The 20,735-nt window shown below is 42.3% G+C and overlaps 1 protein-coding gene across 1 annotated transcript; it reads left to right on the plus strand.

The window, feature by feature from the left end:
* The first annotated feature begins 103 nt into the window (after window positions 1-103).
* LOC115575090 (ras-related protein Rab-40C) lies at window positions 104-20,336 on the plus strand. The gene is made up of 6 exons (XM_030406932.1): window positions 104-1,569; window positions 9,899-9,959; window positions 12,003-12,063; window positions 12,154-12,231; window positions 14,387-14,609; window positions 15,482-20,336. Exons 1-6 carry the CDS (start codon window positions 1,416-1,418, stop codon window positions 15,754-15,756), a joined length of 852 nt encoding a protein of 283 aa, XP_030262792.1. The 5' UTR covers window positions 104-1,415; the 3' UTR covers window positions 15,757-20,336.
* Window positions 20,337-20,735: the final 399 nt, after the last annotated feature.

Below are 20,735 nucleotides of genomic sequence, written 5' to 3' on the forward strand. Positions count from 1 at the left end.
ATGGACGTTCTGCTCAGCCAATGAAATCCACCGCGCGTGTCACCGTGGAGTCGGCGTCCAATAGCAGAGCGGGAAGGCGGGGCTTGGAGCGAGAGGGCGGGAACAGAGAGGAGACGGCCGCGCTGTTCAGCGAGCGGCCGATCTGTCAGCGGCACATTCAGTGTTGTTTGTGCGGTACTGAGGAGCCACAGCTGTGATTATGGTTGAATATAATGGAGAGAAATGGACGGATCACGGACTGAGATTACCGAGTACTTCTACAGAGATCTGGACTGGACGTAAACATGCCACAGCGTTCTGATCGCGCTGCACATATCGCTGTTTTCTGGATATAACGCAGCGAAGTTACGGTAATCTTTGTCATCCCGGACTGAAGAAAGACAAGGGGGCCTGAAATTACACGGACGTCGGTGGAAGTTGAGCTACGTTCTCCGCTAGCTAAGTTAGCATTTAGCTTGCTGTAAAATACAAACAGTCTGTTTTTTACCCACTTGGAAGAGGGCAGTTATATTGCAGTTTGTAGCGTGGTGCATGGCACACGTAGTGACAGTGTCTTTCAATAACTATCGCATCTGATGAGTGCTTTACGTTAGCAGCAGTGATAATAGCTAAGCTAGCTGGGTAGCTTTCTGGCAGGGCTAGCTTGTTGTTCCCCCTGCTAACTTATTAGCCAACAAGCTTTTCTTAACTGGGAACATAAAGACAAGAGTTAAAGTTACACCCTCCAGTTTGTTTTAGTTTTCTTGTAGTGTGGCATATATCAGATATAAATCTCACCTGAGAAGTCTGCTCATAAAATCTACAAAGTTGTAACAACCACTTAATTTTATTATAATTATCATTCCAGACAATAAGCATGTTTATCTTCCCTACATAGACTTTTTATTCAGAGTAGTCCCGTCCAGATGCAGCTTTAGTTACTCTTTGAATGTCTCTTTAATAACAGTTTATTAATATAAGGGGGTTTGGCAAAAGACTGTGGTTACACCTATTTATAACCTCAGTTTGAAAGACAGTACCAGTTGTTTACATTGGGTAAAGCTCAGCACCGTTTCTGACCAAACTATTTTTACTATCTTCACCTTGAGCAATAAGCATGCTTTGCTTTTTTAAATCACATTTTTGCCATCCGTCTTTTTCAAGTAAGACATTCCTGTGAGACTGACTCGCTGGCCCTTATTTTAATCTGAAAATTACCTGCTTGTACACACTTTGGAAGTCTGTTATATTCACCAGACCAAACAAGGACTTTCTGCTGGTGGACCCTCATTCAACAAGTTCATGGGATAACAAACACTGCCTTTGTTTTGAGTAGAATAACACACAAGGGGGTTGGTTGGTTGGTTACCCATCCTTTTGTCAGAGGGGGAAGTTTACAGTCAGTCATCCTCAGCCTCCGCTGCCCCTGGACTCAGATGGGAGAGACGATGGGCAGCCAGGGCAGCCCAGTGAAAAGCTACGACTACTTGCTCAAGTTCCTTCTGGTCGGAGACAGCGACGTGGGCAAAGGAGAGATCCTGGACAGCCTGCAGGATGGATCGGCCGAGTCCCCGTACGCTTACAGTAGTGGTGAGTCACTCCAGTCTCAGCTGATGGCGACCTGCTGGCTCAGTCTGACCTCTCATGATGATGATCTTCTCGTATTGTGTCATGCTTGCTCATCACAAAAGTCCTGAACCTACTAGCTGCGTATTTTGCTGTGTGGACTGTGGAGGACACACAAAGAGCTCTCTGACGCTCATAACAGAGCATTCACATAGAACAAGTCAGACAGTGATGACTGTATGTGCATTGTTGTCGAGTTAGAGGATAATTTCACGGTGTAAACAATAGTTTTATTATGACCTCATAACAAGACAATATGTTTTAGACCTGTACATTGAATAATTCCAATCCACATCCTCTCCAGTATGATTGAGGTTCCTCCTTTTTCCTTAACTGTATCAGTGTCCAACTCAGAATAATTACAAAGGAAGCTGCTGAGCCGGATGGAGCGACATGCTCTAGTATTGGTATATACATGTATTTAAGCTGCCATGACACATAAGAAGAAATCTCCTGTTGGTTTGATTTGAAGATTACTGTGTAATAGCCAAGTTCCTGAGTCATTTGTATTTGTTAATTTAGAGTAGCTACATTTAGGAACACTAGCTCTTTTAGCTCCATCCACCATGCTGTGATGGGAGAGGCTGATGGAGCTGTGCCCAGTCAGATGATCCCTCCCTGGGTGTAGGAGCTCAGATCACCTCGTTCTCTCTGCTATAGCTCCGGGGCTGACAGCCGCTATCTGATCACCGCCTGCTGCGGCAGTCAGCTGGTGGTCTGTAGCTGCAGTACATGCCTCCTCACAGTTAGACCAGAAATAATGAAAGAAATGTTGTGCTTTTGCATATTTATTACAAATTAATTTCCAAAATGTGCTGCAGTTTTAGATTTCTAAGCATGATTCTTGTAGTAAACTGGTGTTTCCTACAGGTTGAGATGAGTTTGGCTCAAGCTATGTGTTTGTGGCCAAACACACATTTGTTGAACCAATCAGTTTCCTTTGTTGAACTACTGGCAGCTACGGGTGTGGTGTAGGTGTGATGACCAGCGAGATGAGCGACTGCTTTCTTAAGAAGTTACCCCAGCTGCTGTAGCATCAGTTCTGTCAAAACTGAAGAGTATATTTCATTGCAAGAAAAGTGAAGAACGGCACTGAAGGCTTTTCTTGATGGAAAAGATGTGTTCACCCTGAATTATCAACTGGCTTCGCTGGTGGTAGCGCTCTCCTACTGATCTGATTGGTTGTGATAGACGGTTGTGATGAGTGCCTGAAGTTTGCTTTGTAGCTACTGAACTGTTTTCCCTTGTTTCTGCAAATGATTGGCAGTTTTGATCTATTTCTCAAAGTGTAGGAAGGAATAATAAATGTCAGAATCCAATAAAAGCCTTGTGGTCCATTTGGGTCGGTCAGGCCATATTAATTGTACATATGGAAAACCCTTTATCCCTTTAATCATCCTGTTATTGATGTTGGGGATGTAGTGCAAATTGCTCTGCTCTGAAAGCTGCTTTCCAATGCAAACAATAAAAGCAGGCATCATGTTCACTGTGATGGATTATTTTTATTAATGTGCTGGAATGAGATGAAACTAGTGGCTGAGAAATATCACCAAAATACTGCAGTAGGCTTCAAATGATAAGCAGCAGTCACTTTAATAATCTGTACATTTTGTCCGTGGCTTAAACAAACATTTATGTTGTATAGCTGCAACTTGCAAATGTGTGTTTTGTTGCTTCTAAACTGAATATCTGTGAGTTGTGGACAAAACAAGACGCCTGAGGAAGACATCTTGGCCTATGAAACATTGATTGTGATTTTTCACCATTTTCTGACATTTGTTAGACCAAATAGTGATTAATCGTGGAAAATAATCAGAAGATTAATCAACGATGACAATAACCGCTAGTTGTAGTCCGAGACTGTGTCACTACCTTCCCTCCATGAAAAGCGGTGATGTGAGTCTGTCAGCAGTAGAACAGAAAGGAACAGAGTACATCCATCATGTGCATGAAGCCTAGTTAGACTATCTTTTCCAATTTAACTCTCTAATCTGGGAATATAAACAGCTCTGTGATGTATTTCTTCAAGGTAAAACGTGCACATAAACATGCTTTTGGCAAGATATTTGCTCCTGCAGGCGGTCCTCACCAGAGATGTTGTCATAGACGAGTGTCTGTTTTGCTTTTTGAAACACAAAGATGATTTCTATCTCCTTCCCTTAGGATGAAAGCAAGTCAGGAAAAACACATCAGTCAGCAGAATGACCCCTTTTTCACCAGCGCTTATCTAATGAATTGTGCCAAAGGGTGACGCTGCCTGTTGGCATTTGGCAGCAGTGTGAAGACCTCAGGTCATGTGTGTGTTCAGACGCCCACGTTCACCAAAGGCCAAACAGTTTGATTGAAGCAGGTGACAGCTTTGAAGGGGGAGGTCATCAGTTCAAATAAAGGTCTTGTGCAATGAGTTGAGGAAGAGTTTCTGCGTCATGGTTGAATTTGACTGTTGTTGGCTCTGATTGCGGTTTCTGTGTGCAGTGGCAGGTAGAGCTTCAACAATTAATCAACAATTAGATTAATCACCAATTATTTACTTAATCTATTCATTGGTTTGAGTACTTTTTAAAAGAAACCCAAAGAAATGATCTGATTCCATCTTCCTAAACAGAATATTTTAGTTTTCAGATTGTTTCTTTTGTCCAAAACACAAAGACTCCTCATTACGTCATAAATACACAAAAAAAACAGCAAGTTTGCAATTATTTCTTTTTTAATTGACTAATCAATGAATCAACAAATTGTTGCCGCTCTGTTTTCAATCATCTACATGAATGCGGTTGTGCCTCAAAGATGAGCGTACGTCACTTTCTAAAGACTCTCTGCCGAAATGTGAGCCCGGCCAGCTTCTAAAGAGTCGTTCTAAAAGAGGAAGATGTCCTAATTGATGCGTGCCAGATCAAAAGCCTTCAAACGGCTTCATTAAATATGGAGGGCAGAGTGGAACGCAGCCGAAAACACGCTTCAGCTGGGATGTTTGTGCAGACAGAAGCTCTGCTATTGATTTCCATCCCTCTGGCAAGGAGAGGTTAGCGTGGATGGAAGCGGAATGCTTGTGAAGAACCTAAATATTTAAAGAGGAGAAAATCAGGACAGAAGAGCAGATTTTAATTGGATGACATTGTCCTCAGGCTATGATTGGTAGCCCTCATGATTTGGGGCAGATGGTAGGATAGACCCATCTGTCACAGCTCCTCGTCCGTCATCAGTGATTGTTGATTGTGCGCGTTATCGATCAGAAATTCTTTGACTAGAAATCAGAATAGTGACGGATCATGATGACAAAGGTGTCGGTGCAGTGTGTCCTGGAAAGTACCGGTGTGGACGTTGTCATGCTGCTTTCAGCTCGCAGGTATTCAGGGTTATGTGATTTTTAGGGATAATAGCAGCAGGTCTTTGGTATCAGCTGATAGAGTCTTTAAACCCAAAAGTTCAACATCGGCCTGGAATGAACATTTCTGCAGATATGACATTAATTGCACACACAAATGCAAAACTATTAACCAAGTAGTTTTCTCAATTACCCCAGTGAATATGTACATTTATGTGCAACAGCTGTATGTTTGCATTTTGAGTACAAAAGAGAATTGATGCACTCTGTGATTTAGTGGAAAAAATATGCGCATATGTCAGTGACGGCAAACTGCCAGAACGAGTTGGAAAATATCAGATTTGGCAAAAAATCTAATATCATGCATCCCGAGTGTCTTTGTATCATCTGTTAGGAGGTTTTCCAGTGTAGGAGCTGGTGTTGCACTGCTGACAATGAGAAGATATGTGGATTTGTTCATTGCTAGAAAAGAAAATATAACTAATTTGATAAACAATCACTTAAGTCATTTTTTTCTAAATCAAATATTCCAAACATTGTCTGGTTGTAGATTCTCAAATAAGTTGATTTACTGCTTTGTTTAATGTGTATTGGTTTTGGACCATCTGTTGTACAAATCAATCAACTTGAAGATGATGCGGTCGGCTCTGAAAATTAGTTTTTTGATTAGTAAAACGATTAGACAGTTAATTAGTTGAGTGACAGCTGGGCTGCAGGATATGTTTAAAGCGATGACACTGCTATTATTTTGATGGATAATCACCATTGTGATATTGTGACTAGTGGGAATGATCATTTTTGCATCAATATTAAAAAAAAAGATTAAAATGGTGATGATGTGATTTGTTGTGGTCCAAACAAACATGTTCTCTTACATCTGGAGAGCGAGATGTGTGAGCCAGAGCATCGCTGCAGCACACCTGTGTTGACATTCGTATAACCGTCAGTAATTTGTTATTTTAAATGCCAAACTGTTTCCAGATTTTTTGTCAAACCGAGTCTCCTTTGAATTTTAGAGTGTTGGTGAGGAAAAACAAGATGTCTTCTTTGGCTCTGGCAGGGAAACTGTGAAGGGTATTATCAGAGTACAAGTTGACATATTTTAAGTCGTGTCTTAAGCTGCTGGCTGACACCTTCTGTAAGCCCACATGATGTCGCATATTTTCTGTTAATTCCTCTACAAAACCGGCGATTTTATAAGCATGTAGAAACTGATTTTGTTAAATACAATGACTTAAATATCCGAGGAATCGACGTACCTCATTTCTAACCTTTAAGTCCCGAACGTTTCTGTGCATTCATTTCCAGTGTGCCCACAATGTCCCAGTACATCCAGACATATTAAAGAGAGCTTTCTCAGCATGACTAACAGAGTCTCTGCTGGTTGACAAGTCTCTATTGTCCCTGTTTCTTTGTTGTCGCATATATTTGAAATAATTCACACAATCTGACCATTTTCTTGGATTCACTCTCAGGATGCACATCATGAACTGATTCCTCAGAAAGAAGGCCTTCGAGGAGGCTGTGAGACGGGGACATTGGTATGTTTGGCCTCAGATGATTTCTTCGGGGATCTTAAGATTAATATTTCACACTGCGATAAGGCTTTGAATTTCACAGTCGGTTGATATTCGCCATCAGATAAAAGCAGCCTCGGAGGAGTGAAGCCAATTAAAATGCAGAAATCAGGTTGAAAAGACACTTCCCAGTGCAGCTGCGAGACACTTAAATCTTCTTTTCATTCAGAACCCACCAACAATGGAATATTCCCCAGAGGTCACACAGGCACGGCGGTCCATTGTTCCTCTGTGGCAGTGGACTGGCTGTTTTGACGGCAGCATATCCACAGACAACAGTTATCGCTGGATGCAGGGCAGCTCAGAGATAACCCCTACTCTCCCCTTCCTGGAGGAGGGAGAGGGGATTTAAAGGGTTGGTAGGTAAATGAAATGCTGAACCTGCTGTAATCCTCTTGAAAGATGCACAGACTGACACACCGACTGTTCAATATTAGCACAGAGCTGAGCTGCAGCTGCAGTCTCATTGCTGTCAAATCACATTTTCTGCACTCCGCTTTCTTTTCTTCCCCATTTCATTTCTCCCTTCATTCCCTCCACATGTTATTTAAACCTGCAGATATGTTTAATATTCACCAGTTTTCCATGTTTTCAACTTAAGTGTACATTAAACATTTTTAAGAGCTTGTTTTTTCCCTTTTTTTTCAGATTTTCAAGCATTTTTTAATGTACTGTAGAGTTTTTCGTTCTGCAGCTCTTGGTTTGTAGCCCTCGTTGTTCAGTCATATTAATTGGAGCAGAAAGAGATACTTGAGTGTCGAAACAGCAGACATCTGCACTGCAGGGATGTAAACTGAAGTTAGCATGCTCACCAGCCAGCACAGCCCTGGGTCTGATAATCCACCGTAGTGTCAGCGGGGAGATCTGCGAATTTGCCCCATTTGAAAATCTCTCTTAGCTTTCTGTGAACTTAATTGTCCTGTTAACTCATATAAAACTATTCATAAAACTCACTTAAACATTTGTGTCCAGCTGCTTTAGATGAAATAAATCCTCAGTTCACAGAGTAAGATGTGAAAATATTTCGTGTCCACACGTCGTTTTCGCCCGTTTCTGGTCCATCCACAGACTCGTAGTCCTTGACAGAATCATCTTTTTACTGTATCCCCTGCTTTCAAACTGATCTCCCATCAGAACATAAGAAAATATAAGATTATAAATAAAATCTCTGCTTTGTACACTGTGTTCAAATCACACTTATCGCTATCCATTTAATGTCTCTCTGGCTGTAATAGAGCTTTGTTGGAAAATTAACCAAATGCAAGACAAACTGTAGCTGCCGCGTTGATGTTTCTTCAAACAGCTTCTCAGTTGATTTTCTGGAAAATGTACTAAATATAGATAATTACATATACTGTGATCGAGGCTTCACTAGTGTTCTGTACAGTGACGAGAACATTATCTATGACATTGCCATAGAGATAAATCAACACCTCTCCGACACATGCTCAACATCTTCACACAATCTTCACACAGAGTCGAGTTGATCCAGAGAACAAACAAAGTCAGCCGACTCCCAGAATAGCAGCAGCAGCAGCGTTCAGCCGAGACATCAGAGACATCAGAGAAGCTATTGATTATCTGGGATATCTAAGTGAGCCCTGGCAACGAGCGCAGAGGAAGCACTTGGTACGAAGCCCCTCGCTCGCTCCAATTCAATTAGGCGAGCCTGAGCTCAGCACTTTAGCTCAGCAGCTTTATGTTGCCTGGAAAATTGGAAGATATTGGTAATGTAGTTAGCCAGCAGCTGCTACCTGCCAGAGGCTGACGCAGTCATGTGTGAGAGTCTGGGAACTGGGAACTGGGAACTGGGAACTGGGCAGGCTCGCTCGTCAGCTGCACTGTTTTTTCTGCTGTTATGTTAATGTCTCTTTTTCCCAGGAGTCCTAATGTTTCATCCTGAAGCTGACGGTTTCCAGTTAAAAGTGCTCTGTATTCAGACAAACACCCGTTTGGTGGTGGTGCTTCTTTGAGTGTGGGCTCGTTGTACGCCACAGCTAGAGGGGACAGATGGATGTTGTTCTGTTGGCAGAAAATAGAACAATTCAGATCTATTTCTCATATTTGCAAATGTGTTTGATTTTCTCCATTTTACAGCACAGCAGCTGTAGTTATTAATCAATTAGTTGCCAGGTATTTTTTAAAATGGATCAGTAAGTTTGAGGAATATTTGTGAATATTTTCTGTTTTCTTTCCTCCTCTGTGACAGTGAACTGTATTATATTTTTGGGTTGTGGACAAAACAAGACATTTGAGGACGTTGTCTTGGGAAACACATTTTTTTCAGTTATCCCTCCGATGTGGTTTAACAAACACTTGTGTCAAAGATACATAATGAGTCCAGGATATTTTACAGTTCAACACTAAACTTTTTATGTAAAATCACACCATTGCACTGAAACAATAAACCTCACTGGGAGTTTAATCATTATGAATTACCATCTTTTTACTGCATCATAATGTACAAAGAAAAGGCTCAGCAGTGTCTGAAAACAGCTGGTCACTGTAGTTTTTAACTAATGTTGCTCAAACAGGATAAAATGTGCATTAGTTTCAGCAGTGGATTATTACACAACATTGCTGCTCACTGACGTGTTTTTAATGTTTTTTGAACAACTGCTTTTGGAGCCGATGGCTCTTTTTATGGACATTTGTTGATAGTAAGAACAAACATGTGGATCAGAACACGGAGCAGTCTCTCTCTCTCTCTCTCTTGGTGGTAAATGTTGACTAAACAACATTTAGCTCGTTAGCATGTCGGGGCAGGATGAGGCACATTTTGTAACAGGTTCGACACCTTTCCACATACAGCTGTTGAGTAAACGACATCTTACAGGATGTGAAACAGTAGTTATTCAGTGGTTCACCTGTTTGGCCTCAGGTGTTACTAGATTCAGTGAAAAGTGGATGAAGGTGGTGAACATGTGGAAACATTGAGCTGCAGGACGACAGGTGTAGCAGTCAGACAGGTTTGAGAGAACTGTTAGCTGCCTGAGGCTGCACATGCTGACGGTTAGACGATGAACAGGGTCGCTCTAAACTTTCACTTTAGGATTCTCATAAGCGTTTTTTATTGAGAATCATCTTTGATGAAAACACTGACATAATAAAACCGTCTTACCCAGAGTAAGCTGAAAGATCACGGCTCTTATGTAATTTGTCTTGTCACCCGTAAATACACAGTTGTCACTTTCAAAGATAATCACAGTTCTCTGTGGTGTGTTGTGGGTAAATTTGCACTTTGATTCAGCGGAAATGGCTCAAATAGATGATGTGTCGCTTCACGGGAGTCAGCTTGTCTCCGGCTGCAGTGTTGTAATCCTGATTGATGCTGGTGTTCTTGATGCCTCCATTTGTCTAATGCCTGCCTCTGTCTGCTCTCTCTGTCCAGGTATTGACTACAAAACAACCACCATTCTTCTGGACGGGAGGAGAGTGAAGCTGGAGCTTTGGTAAGCACGCATCTGTTGTTGTCGGTACAATGGAGAGAGTGACTGCTGCTCTTTTTAGTTTCTGTGTCTGAAGTGCATCTTACCTGCCGACATTCAGCAGCTGTACGACCACACTGTTTCAACTGATTTCACCATTTACACTCAGAAAGAAAACAACATTTAAATGATGTAAAAAATTGAAGTTTTACAAATACAGGTTACTTCCTTGCCGCCCACGGAGAAAGACACTCGACTCCCTTTAAAAAAAAAAAAAACCAGGGTTTTTTCGAGGGAAACTAAATGCTGTGTCTGACAAATTCTTCATTATTTGGGCCTTCTGACCACATTAAGTTCTTTCTTTCTTTGTGTCCATTTTTCCCAGTGATGCATGTGTTTATTTGCAAACAGAGCCGGAGATCCGATCACAAGTGGTCACTTGAGACGTGATGAACTTTATAAATCTCACCGACTCTCTGCAGGGTCAGTCTTCACCAGGTCAGGCTGTGTAGCCTGTGTTTGGGTCGTGGGCTCTGAATGTTTCCAAAGATGGCAAAAGTGTCCTGCAGAATTTTATGTACATTTGCATAAAATGATGCAGAAGGAATAGGAACAGGAGTAGTGTTTGTCAGGGACATTTACATAATACGCATCACATTTTAAATGAGGCAGAAGAAGAAACATGCATATAGCAAAATACAGAAATAAACAGTGTAGGAAGGTTTATGTAATGGTTGCATACATGTGCAGAAAGAACTCACTGAGGAAAACATGTTCAGCCTGTGAATGCATTTAACCCAAACTGGATGACACGCAGGAGAAAAACTTTCCATCTTAAAACACATGGGATCAACTGATATCCTGGTAACAGTGTATTACATCACATGTTTACTTTCACGGTGATAAACCAACGCATTCAACACAGAAAAGAAACCGTACCCATCTGTTGTGGGTGCAAGTGAAAGTCCTAATCTCCTGCGTGTCGTTGCATACCTCACAAATAATCTTGCATCGGTGGAGATGCATGTAATTGTGAGTGGAGACGCTCTGCAGAGCGAGGCGAGGCCTGTTTGGTGGAAGTAGGCCAAGGAATTCAAAAACTCAGGGGAGAAGCAACGCCTCGTCTTCCCTGTGGAGAGAAAAGTTGATGCAGATCTTTTTTTTTTTGCTGCGTCAGTCTTTCCTTCTCTCCTCACTGCCTCGCTTTGTCTAAATGTTGTCTTTCTTCTCGCTCGGTGTTTAACTCTTCATCCTTTCCGTCTCTGTGTCTCATGACTCAGCCTCTCGTGGCAAAGAAGAACAAATATCTAAAAGCAGAAGTCTGATGTTATCTTGTGTTTTATCTTCTGTCAACAAATCACATTAACAGATCAGAGCCCACATGAATATATCTACTGACATCCGGTGTGTGGATCAAAGCCTGATATATCTTGAGCGTCCATGATGCCAAACTTAATGCCTCAGAACACGAGTACACAAACCAGTGTGTGACGTCATGTTGGGTTTACACTTGGATGGCTTAGAAATCATCACTATCAATTCATTAAACCATCATCAGGCTCAAAGAACAGAACACTGGTTGGTTGATTTCTACGTCTGCACCTTTTATTAAAAAGCTGTCAGTTGTATCTGACATCAGCGGGCCAGGTGAGCATGATTTAACTCTAATAAAGGCGGAGCTGCACCTGTCTGAAGAGGCATAAACATTTCATTAGTAGGGACGTCGTTTCTGTTCGCCTGCACAATAGGTGACTGACGTGTGATTGTCTCTCTGCCATCAACATCTGACTGAATGAACACACAGCTGGCTGAGCTGTTATAAGTCTAGAAAAACGTGGCAGCTGGTCTGAAACTGTTCCATCAGCGTAGTGTCTAAAATCTGAGATGTAAAATGATCAAATGATGCTTAAATTTGTGTCTAATACCCGTTTAAAATAGCTGTTCACACAGTGTGGGTGAGCAGAGAGGCGCGGATCACAACGTTATCATCTTAACACTCCCACTGATTTGTCAGGCTCCATTAATCCTCACATCATTTGTTTGTAACCTTTTTCTTGTTGTCTTCAGGGACACTTCAGGACAGGGGAGGTTCTGCACCATCTTTCGCTCTTATTCCCGCGGAGCTCAGGTGAGAAACACACTGCTGGAATAGAATAAACTGAAAACGACCAAAACGCATCTGCGGTACTTATGTGTGCTTGTGTTTGTCTGTCTTCAGGGGATCCTGCTGGTGTATGACATCACCAACCGGTGGTCCTTCGATGGGATCGACAGGTGGATCAGAGAGATTGATGAGGTGAGTCTAGGAGATGAATGTTGGCCGGGTCGAGCTGAGGAAGATGTCATGCAACAGTCATCCTACTGAAGTCCTGAAGTTCAGTGACTGGGATCGTTTACAGCCAGAAGATGTTAAATTGGAAAATGTTAACGAGGGCTGGACTGTTGAAGGAGAGCAGGACGTTTCTTCAGGATGGCGTGTGGTTTTATGGTGTTGTGTTGTACGTTTGTGTGTTTCTTCCGCTGTTATTGCTGCAGCAGATCAGCAGGATCTCCTTCTGAAGCTGCAGCGAACGTTTGATTTTATCTGTTCGCTTTCAGACGTCAGCTATTCAAAAAATGTTCAAGTTTATAAGATGGGACAAAGAGTCAATAGAAGGAGTTAAGTGGATCACTTAAGACAATCTGTGAGTGTGTGTGTGTGTGTGTGTGTGTGTGTACGGCCTACTCTCATCATGTCCTTCCTGCTGATTGAAACAAAAAGGATGTCCGTGTCCTGTGTGTGTGTGTGTGTGTGTGTGAGTGTGTGTGTGTGTGTGTGTGAGTGTAGGTGTGTGTGTGTGTGTGTGTGTGTGTGTGTGTGTGTGTGTGTGTGTGTGTGTGTGTGTGTGTGTGTGGTGATATTTTTGGCCTGTGGAATGTATGTTTCAGTTCGGCCTTTCCTGCTCCACCTCCACAGATGTGGTGCGCTCGACCACTTTTAAGGACAGAAATGAGATGGAGGGATGTGAAACACAAGGAGCTGATAACCTGCTGCATTATCAGAAAATATGAATGAATTAATTACATTAAGAATTTAATAATCCACAAAATAATCCACAAAAATTATACCAAATTGATACAAGGATGAAATAGCAAGCATGAGGTAGCCTACATGAAATAGAAAACACATCAAATACATTCAAATAAATGTATTGAGGGTGTGTGGACTCCTGAAATGAATGGGATATATAATGATTTAGAATCTAATTATTAAAAAGGCTGCAGTGAAATGATGAGAAACTAATGACAGATGTATTTAAGATGAATTAGAAAATATTTTTTTTGTTTTAAACAACCTTTGTGGTCATTTGAGTATAGATTTATAATCTTGTGAATCCTTCAGAGATTCTTAAATTGAGTCTGACAGTAAATAATCAGCCTTTACATAAATTAATGATCATTCATTTTATCCTAACTAAACAAGCACAGTGCTCTTGTTTGTCCTCCAGTCTTCTTACTTCAGTTTCATTGATTTTACTGATGCTTTGTTGACTTATTTGATCACTTAACTTTTCACTAAAACAGCACAACATGAATCTTAGAGTAAATCTAGTCGTCATTATCAATATTTAGAACAAAATAATCACCTACATTTATAAAAATTAAAGACTTAAATCATCAGCTGGTTCCTCCTGAGTACTTCTCAGTTTATAAAGTGTCTGAGGGGAGAAACTCAAACTCTCCATGCACAGTCATGAGTCGTCTCTCTGAGATGGCCGGAGCCTTTAAACCTCACTATTATGGAAAATGTGAGACAGATCAGGCAGTTTAACAGTCAAACATCTTGAAACCTTCAGTATTTGCTGCTCCTGCATTTTCCACCACCATCTTCACCACCACCTCTGCTGCTGTAGCTACAGCTGTTTCTGTTTCCTCTGTGACTGTCGCCGCTGCCGGCAGCACGCCGAGCTCTCTGGAGAGACCGGGAGCAGGAGGAGGCAGCAGGGAGGACGCTGAGGAGAGACTGATGAGTGGTGACAGGCAGGAGGAGAGAGAGGTCGGCCTCTCGCTGCCATCATGTTTCATTCAGTTTGTCAGAACAGATGGGGGTGAATTAAAGAGAGCCGAGCCTGAGTGGCAGGATAAGATACACCCTGCTTCCTGGAGCTTGTTGAATTAATAACGAGCCTCCGCTGGTCATTTTGTATGAATGTAATGAGTCTCATTTCGTTCATCTCTCAGTCAGATGCTTCTGGTCAACTAGAGATAGAGAATTTTCTAACATTTCAGGAAAAGGTGGCAGCTATATTTACTTAAACACCTTCAAATGTTAGTAGATTAGAGGTCCTGCTGTTAAACAGATACTTCTCTCGTATATTCAGCTGATATTGTCCTTGAAGTACTTTTTTATCATTGTCCTGCTGTCAGCTATCAAGGTTAATTCTGTCCTGTGGTTGATTTTCCCTTCCCAGCATGCTCCAGGCGTGCCTCGAATCCTCGTAGGTAACCGTCTGCATCTGGCCTTCAAACGGCAAGTTCCCACCGAGCAGGCGAGAGCCTACGCCGAGAAGAACGGCATGACCTTCTTCGAGGTGAGCCCGCTGTGCAACTTCAACGTTATCGAGTCCTTCACGGAGCTGTCGCGCATCGTCCTGATGAGACACGGCATGGAGAAGTTCTGGAGGCCCAACAGAGGTGAGCTGGAGAGATTAAACACGAAGCGTGAACTGAATATCGTGTCTTAGAATAACTTAACTGAATAACATCTGCTAGAAGTGTCAGTGCTGAGGAAGCTGTGATGAAGGTGAAAATACTGAAGTTCAGAAAGAGGAGAGAAAAAAAATCTCTCTTCTGGCAGAAAAGTTAAAAAGTGTTTGTTTCATACTGAAATTCATTAAAACATTAAACAGCTTGAGACATAATAGTCATCAGATGGACGATACGCTCCCTCATACATTAATTAATTCTTCCTCGTTCCTGTCGGCCTCGTCTGTAATTACAGCCGAGCAGGTGGAAGTGATGTCCTGCAAATCCTCCGAGAATCAAAGATGAACTGAGACTTTCTGTGTCGACACTCAGTCTGAACTTTATTTATGGCGACAGGGATTCTCCTGACCGAAGTCTGACCTCTCGTCTGTAGCTCTCAGCTCCGAGTCCAAAACACAGAAACACAGAAACACAAGTCTCTAAGAAATACACAGTTTCTACTTTTTTAATCAGACTTCAACTTTAAAGTTTCTACACAGCTGTCACCTCAGTATTAAGTGTAGAGCTGCGTGTCGATTAATTGATGAGACAAAAATTAGTTTTGAGTTATTTTGTAAGACAGTCAATAAAGAGTCTTTAGGTTTTGGCTTTTTCTGTTTGTTTCACTGAAGAAGCAATTTAAAGACAAAATAAATGTCTAGTTGTGATACAGAAATGTAACATTTGATCATCAGGTTGATCGATGAAGAAAATCACTGTTATTTGCGGCAGTAGTCGAGTATGTTGGCTGTGCTGTGGAGTTAAATATTCAACAACTATGAATCCGACTGTCCTGACTGACTGTCCTCCTCCGTCTGCAGTGTTCAGCCTGCAGGACCTCTGCTGTAGAGCCATTGTGTCGTGCACGCCGGTCCACCTCATCGACAAGCTGCCGCTGCCCGTCGCCATCAAGTCCCACCTCAAGTCCTTCTCCATGGCCAACGGCATGAACGCCGTCATGATGCACGGACGCTCTTACTCGCTGGCCAACCCGGCCGGCGGCTCCAAAGGCAACAGCTTGAAACGCTCCAAGTCCATCCGTCCACCGCAGAGCCCCCCGCAGAACTGCACCCGCAACAACTGTAAAATCTCTTAATTAACGGCTTCCTGCAGGGAGACCGTAAGAGACCGAGAATGATTAACAGCACGGGATCAGACGGATGTACAGGACGTTAGTTGTAGGAAAAGAGCATCCCTGAACCTGAGGAGCTGAAGAGCAGGAATGATGGACAAAGGGATGAATAAGTTCTACCTCTCACCTTCATGAGATCGTGTTAAAGAGGTTCAAGTCCTCTGCAGGTGGAGGGGAGAGCGAGAACGGCGCCTCAAGATATCAGAGGACGACGACTACAAACATTTAAATTCACATTCACTCCAGATTCTGTCTGCTGGAGTGTTTAACTACATGTACAGAAATCTCTCACCAACGCGACCGTATTTAGTTTCTCCACATGATGCTCGTCACTCATCGTGTCTCTGCGTCACAGGAATCACCTCAAGACCAACTCTTCACTTTTTGTCTCACCTTTCTTTCTTCTGTCTGTCTGATTATAATTCCACCTCTTTCTGTTCACACCTCAGTTCATTTGCTATTTTAATGACCAATAAGCTAAAGATCAAGACACTAAAAACCAGTCAGTCCGTTATTGATCTCTGTTTATTCTCAGCCGGCTCCAGCACTCATTGGTTAGAATGATTTTTTTTGGATGCTGGAAGGAAATCTTGTTGACAACATGAGTGAACCGACCTGAACCAGATCGCAGGTCCAGACTTGCTCGAGTCTAAATCGATTCTAGGTTTTCTCCTGAAAGTCAATAGAAACAAACGTCAATAAATACATGCTGCATTTTTAATGAGCCGTCTCACCTGCGGCACATTTTCTCGAAGCACAAAAACATCCGTGATTATTGAACCTGCACAGAAGAGTCGAACCCCCCGAACAGTAACAGCTCACACGTTTCAGTTTAAGGTTTTATATATAGGATAGGGATGAAAATGATGCTTGTTGCCATGGATACTACTCAACACTATAAAAATAAGAAACCTATTTACGGTCTCCTGACTCAATAGAGTGCCGCAGGAATCCTAAAACCTGGAAATACGTCGGCAGTTTTGCACTTGTGGTTCCCCGTATCGAAATCAAGTCGGGAGATTTTCACGTTTAGTTTTACAACATAAATTTACATCAGTAAATGCATCATCCCTGCAGCACTCTATTGAAGAAACGTATTCAACGAGGTGGAGCCAATTATTTTTTGGCCCAGGAGCTTCTGGGAGTTGTAGTCAGGAGAAGAGATGTGGTGAAGGCACCCGGGTCGCTTTCTTTCTTTCTTTCTTTCTTTCTTTCTTTCTTTCTTTCTTTCTTTCTTTCTTTCTTTCTTTCTTTCTCCTCGTTTCCCCTCCGACATCTTTAGGGACCTCACCTGTCCTGTCACACCTGTTACATGCAGCAGGAGCACGCACACACCTCCACCAGTCCTGGCTGATTACATATATATTATTTATTACACATGTGCTCGTAGTGATACTCCACATACTCCAACATATTTGCAGTTTCTTCTTCTCTAGTTTGAGAATTTGCTGCTTTCTTTCTCTTAAAACTGAATATTTGAGGTTTTGTTCTGTTGGCTGGAACAAAGTGTTATTAAGAGGTGGTTAGTAGGACTTTTTTCCACTCTTTTCCCGGTTTATAGACTGTACATTTATTTTTTAAATATCTGACAGATTATTTAATGCAGCCCCTAAACTGACGGTGCAAATGAACTATGATGCATTTTATTCTCAGAAAGACAAAATCACTTTTATAATCCCACAGAGATGAAAGATTTTGGGTGGAACATCACTTGAACTCTCTTGTGCCAAATGATCAGACTAGGAAATACAACACACCTGTTAGACCACCTGCTTCCTGTTTTTCAGCAGGGTGTGGAGTCCCCCAGCCCTCACGTTCATGGTATGCACTAATGTGTTTTCCATACATTCATTTCAGTGTTAGACGTGGAGGGAGAACCTGGAGGGACAGCGAGCTCAGATTTGTGTCGCTCCTGGTGTTTGGCGACCTCGATGATGACGAGAGCGACTGAAAGATCTGAGGGCTGTAAACAGAAACCGGTCAGAGTAGCTGGACAGGATCAGGTGAAGTCGTCAGGTAAAGTGGAATATTTCAGGTGTTGATAGTAAACAGTGAGTCATATTTATCAGCTCTTCTTCCCCCAGAGGTCTTAACGTAAAGGACCAAACTGGTGTTTTTTGCAGCGTTAGATTTACAGGATTTTCACCTGCCTCGTGTTTGAAGTATAATTAATTTGTGATTCTGAGAAAAGAGGCTTTCAGGTATTAGCGGTCACGTGTTCCCCGTCACGTTCTCAGTCCGTGGTGATGGCTGATCGTTGTAAATATTGTTCATCAATAAGGAAACACGATGCTCTTTGCACAAACGTCAGCTCCAACCTGAGGTGATGAGATCGAGCCGACAGTCGTGCCGCGTTGAAACGAACAGGTGAACTCTTCTGAGTCGCTGCGCTCCGACTGGATCTCCCGCAGGAATTAATGCAGCACGTCTTCTCTTCTCCGCTCTCCCCCTCTGATCTCTACCACTGCCTCCGCATGCTGTCCCATGATTCATAGCTGCTGAATAATAGATGCTCTTTTCATAGACCTCTGGAGGGCTTCATCAGAACGCCCTGGCTCCGTCTCTCCTCGCTGCTCTTTCATCCTCCACTCCTCCGTAGGAAGCTCTGTGTGGTTTCTTTCTTTCTCTTCACCTCAGCATCTTGTTTGCTTTCTCGCTCTCTCTCCCTCGTTGCCTGGTTCTCCTCAGGTGTTTAGTGGGTTTCCTCCTGACCCGGTCAAATCCTTCGGGCTGAGTGTTGCTCTCAGTGTGTAGTTAAGTGTGAGTGCTGGTGGACTCTCCATCTGCCTCCCCCTCCTCCCCCTCCTCCCCCTCCTCCCCCTCCTCCCTCTCCTCCCCCTCCCCTCTCTGTCTGATCTCAGTTGTCTTTGCCTCCAGACTTTAAGATGCGTTGACTCACGCGGTGAAGCCTCTCCACTGATCCTGAGTCAGATTACTGCAGCATAGACCAATATTTTAACATCTTTTAGCACATTTACTACACATGATTCATGATTCCCTTCGGTGGTTTCCTGCGTGAGGGAAGATATTCACACACTCGTAGCTGTGATGCAAAAAAAATGCTTCAGTAATTAACGCATGTTCTTGCGTTGTAGATGAGCGTGTGATTATCTTCCTTCACATCCAAACAAACATGTGTCTTCTTGTGATTCGTCATCCTGGAAGCATTTCTCCACCAGAAGTCATTCGACGTAGATATGTTGGGTTCAGTGTTTCTCCCATAGACTTCAATCCAGCCGGCACCACAGTCCGGCCCCAAAGCATGATTCAGTGACGTGATGACTCTTCCTTCTTCCGCTGGCTGCACAGCTAACTTAGCTGAGTAGCTAATGGCAGCTACAGCTAGCTGCAGTTACTCTTGTGATATGCTGCCACCTATTTGTTTTGAGTATGAATGGCCAATTCTTACATATTGCACATTTTATAAAGAGCTACATAAGCTTCACGAAGAGCCATGCCCTAAATAAAGAGGTTCTTCAGATAGTGACGGCCTTTTGAAGAACCTTTTAGGAACATTATATTTCTGAGTGTAAGCTCTTTGTCTGGTTGATGCACACTAGTTAAATAAACAGAAACAGGAGGTGCTGTTTGTAAGAGAAGTTGATTTTTGAGCGTTGTTGGGAATGAGACTCAAAAATCAACATTTCTTACAAAAGTTGATTTGTAATAAATGAGTTAGAATGTGTAGAAACTCCAGTTTGGTCCTTGTCCTCAGTGTAAACATGAGGTGTTGTAACCGACCGCTGGCTGCAGCCTCCATGTGTTCTGTGTTTAAGGGTTTTTTGGAGAGAGAAGTTTTAGAAACAGCTGACTCACATAATATATTTAATGTCAGCGTTAGTTTTGTCTCCATCAGTGTTTTAAAAAAGACGGAGCCGAAACAGAATTTGACTCGAGCTCGTTGCCAAGATGAGAGAAGAGGTTTCCCTCTCTGTGACGAACAGGAAAAGGCTTTTTATTGTTGCTGCTGCTGCTGCTGACTCACAGAGCATATTAACCCTCACCGGGTGTAATCATACTGTTTTGTGTTATATTGTACATCCACTCACTTTGTGTTATGAGATAACACGACTGTTCTCCATGTTTTTGCTTCTCTTTGTTTCTGTATGGACTCCCTCAGTGTTTGTTGTGTTTCTCCTTAACGTTTTTTTGGATTTCCATGGACGTTTTTTTGAAACGATGGAGATGTTGGTGATGGTGGGAGATTCAGGGATGCCCTCTGATGTTGCCTGTTGTGGAAGTGTTTGTATAAAGGAGCAGACTCTTGTGATAATGATGACGACTTAGACAAAAAAAAAAAAGAAGAAGAAAAAAAAAAACACTTGTAAAACACTATTCTGGTTTTTGGCTAAAGCTGCTGAGTAATCTGAAGCGAGTGTGTGTGTGTGTGTGTGTGTGCGTGTGTGTGTGTGTGTGTGAGAATGTTCTTCAAACAACAAGCTGAACATTTTTGTTTTTTTTAAATTATTGATTGTACAGTTTCAAGGCAAAGGGTATGAAGAGAAAGACTTTTTCACAATAAAACTATTGAATGTTGGAGTCAAGATGTCGCTGCTGATTATTTGATTCTTTAAAGGTTTTTGGTGTCGTTTGTCTTGGGAAGGCCGCCATCTGCTGGAAACACCACATCACTCCTCCACACAGAGACACGGTCCGTCTGTAGGCAGAACATAGTTTTATACAGATATCATGTAAACACACGGCGTCAGTCTGTCTCGTCTTGAGGCTGTTCTGACACACAGTTTAAAAGTTTATCATTTTGTAATAAAGAGAGTATGATGTAATAAAGAGAGACAGAAATACTGCAGATGTAGCAGCACTGATGGCAGGAAAAAAAGAAGAAGCTGCACTTATATACAGAGAAAGATGTTATATATTGATAATAAATTTGATCTCATCCAAAATAAATTCAGAGTATACTTTATAATCTCCACAAGAGAACT

Source organism: Sparus aurata, chromosome 23, assembly GCF_900880675.1.
Source record: "Sparus aurata chromosome 23, fSpaAur1.1, whole genome shotgun sequence".
NCBI lineage: Eukaryota > Metazoa > Chordata > Actinopteri > Spariformes > Sparidae > Sparus > Sparus aurata.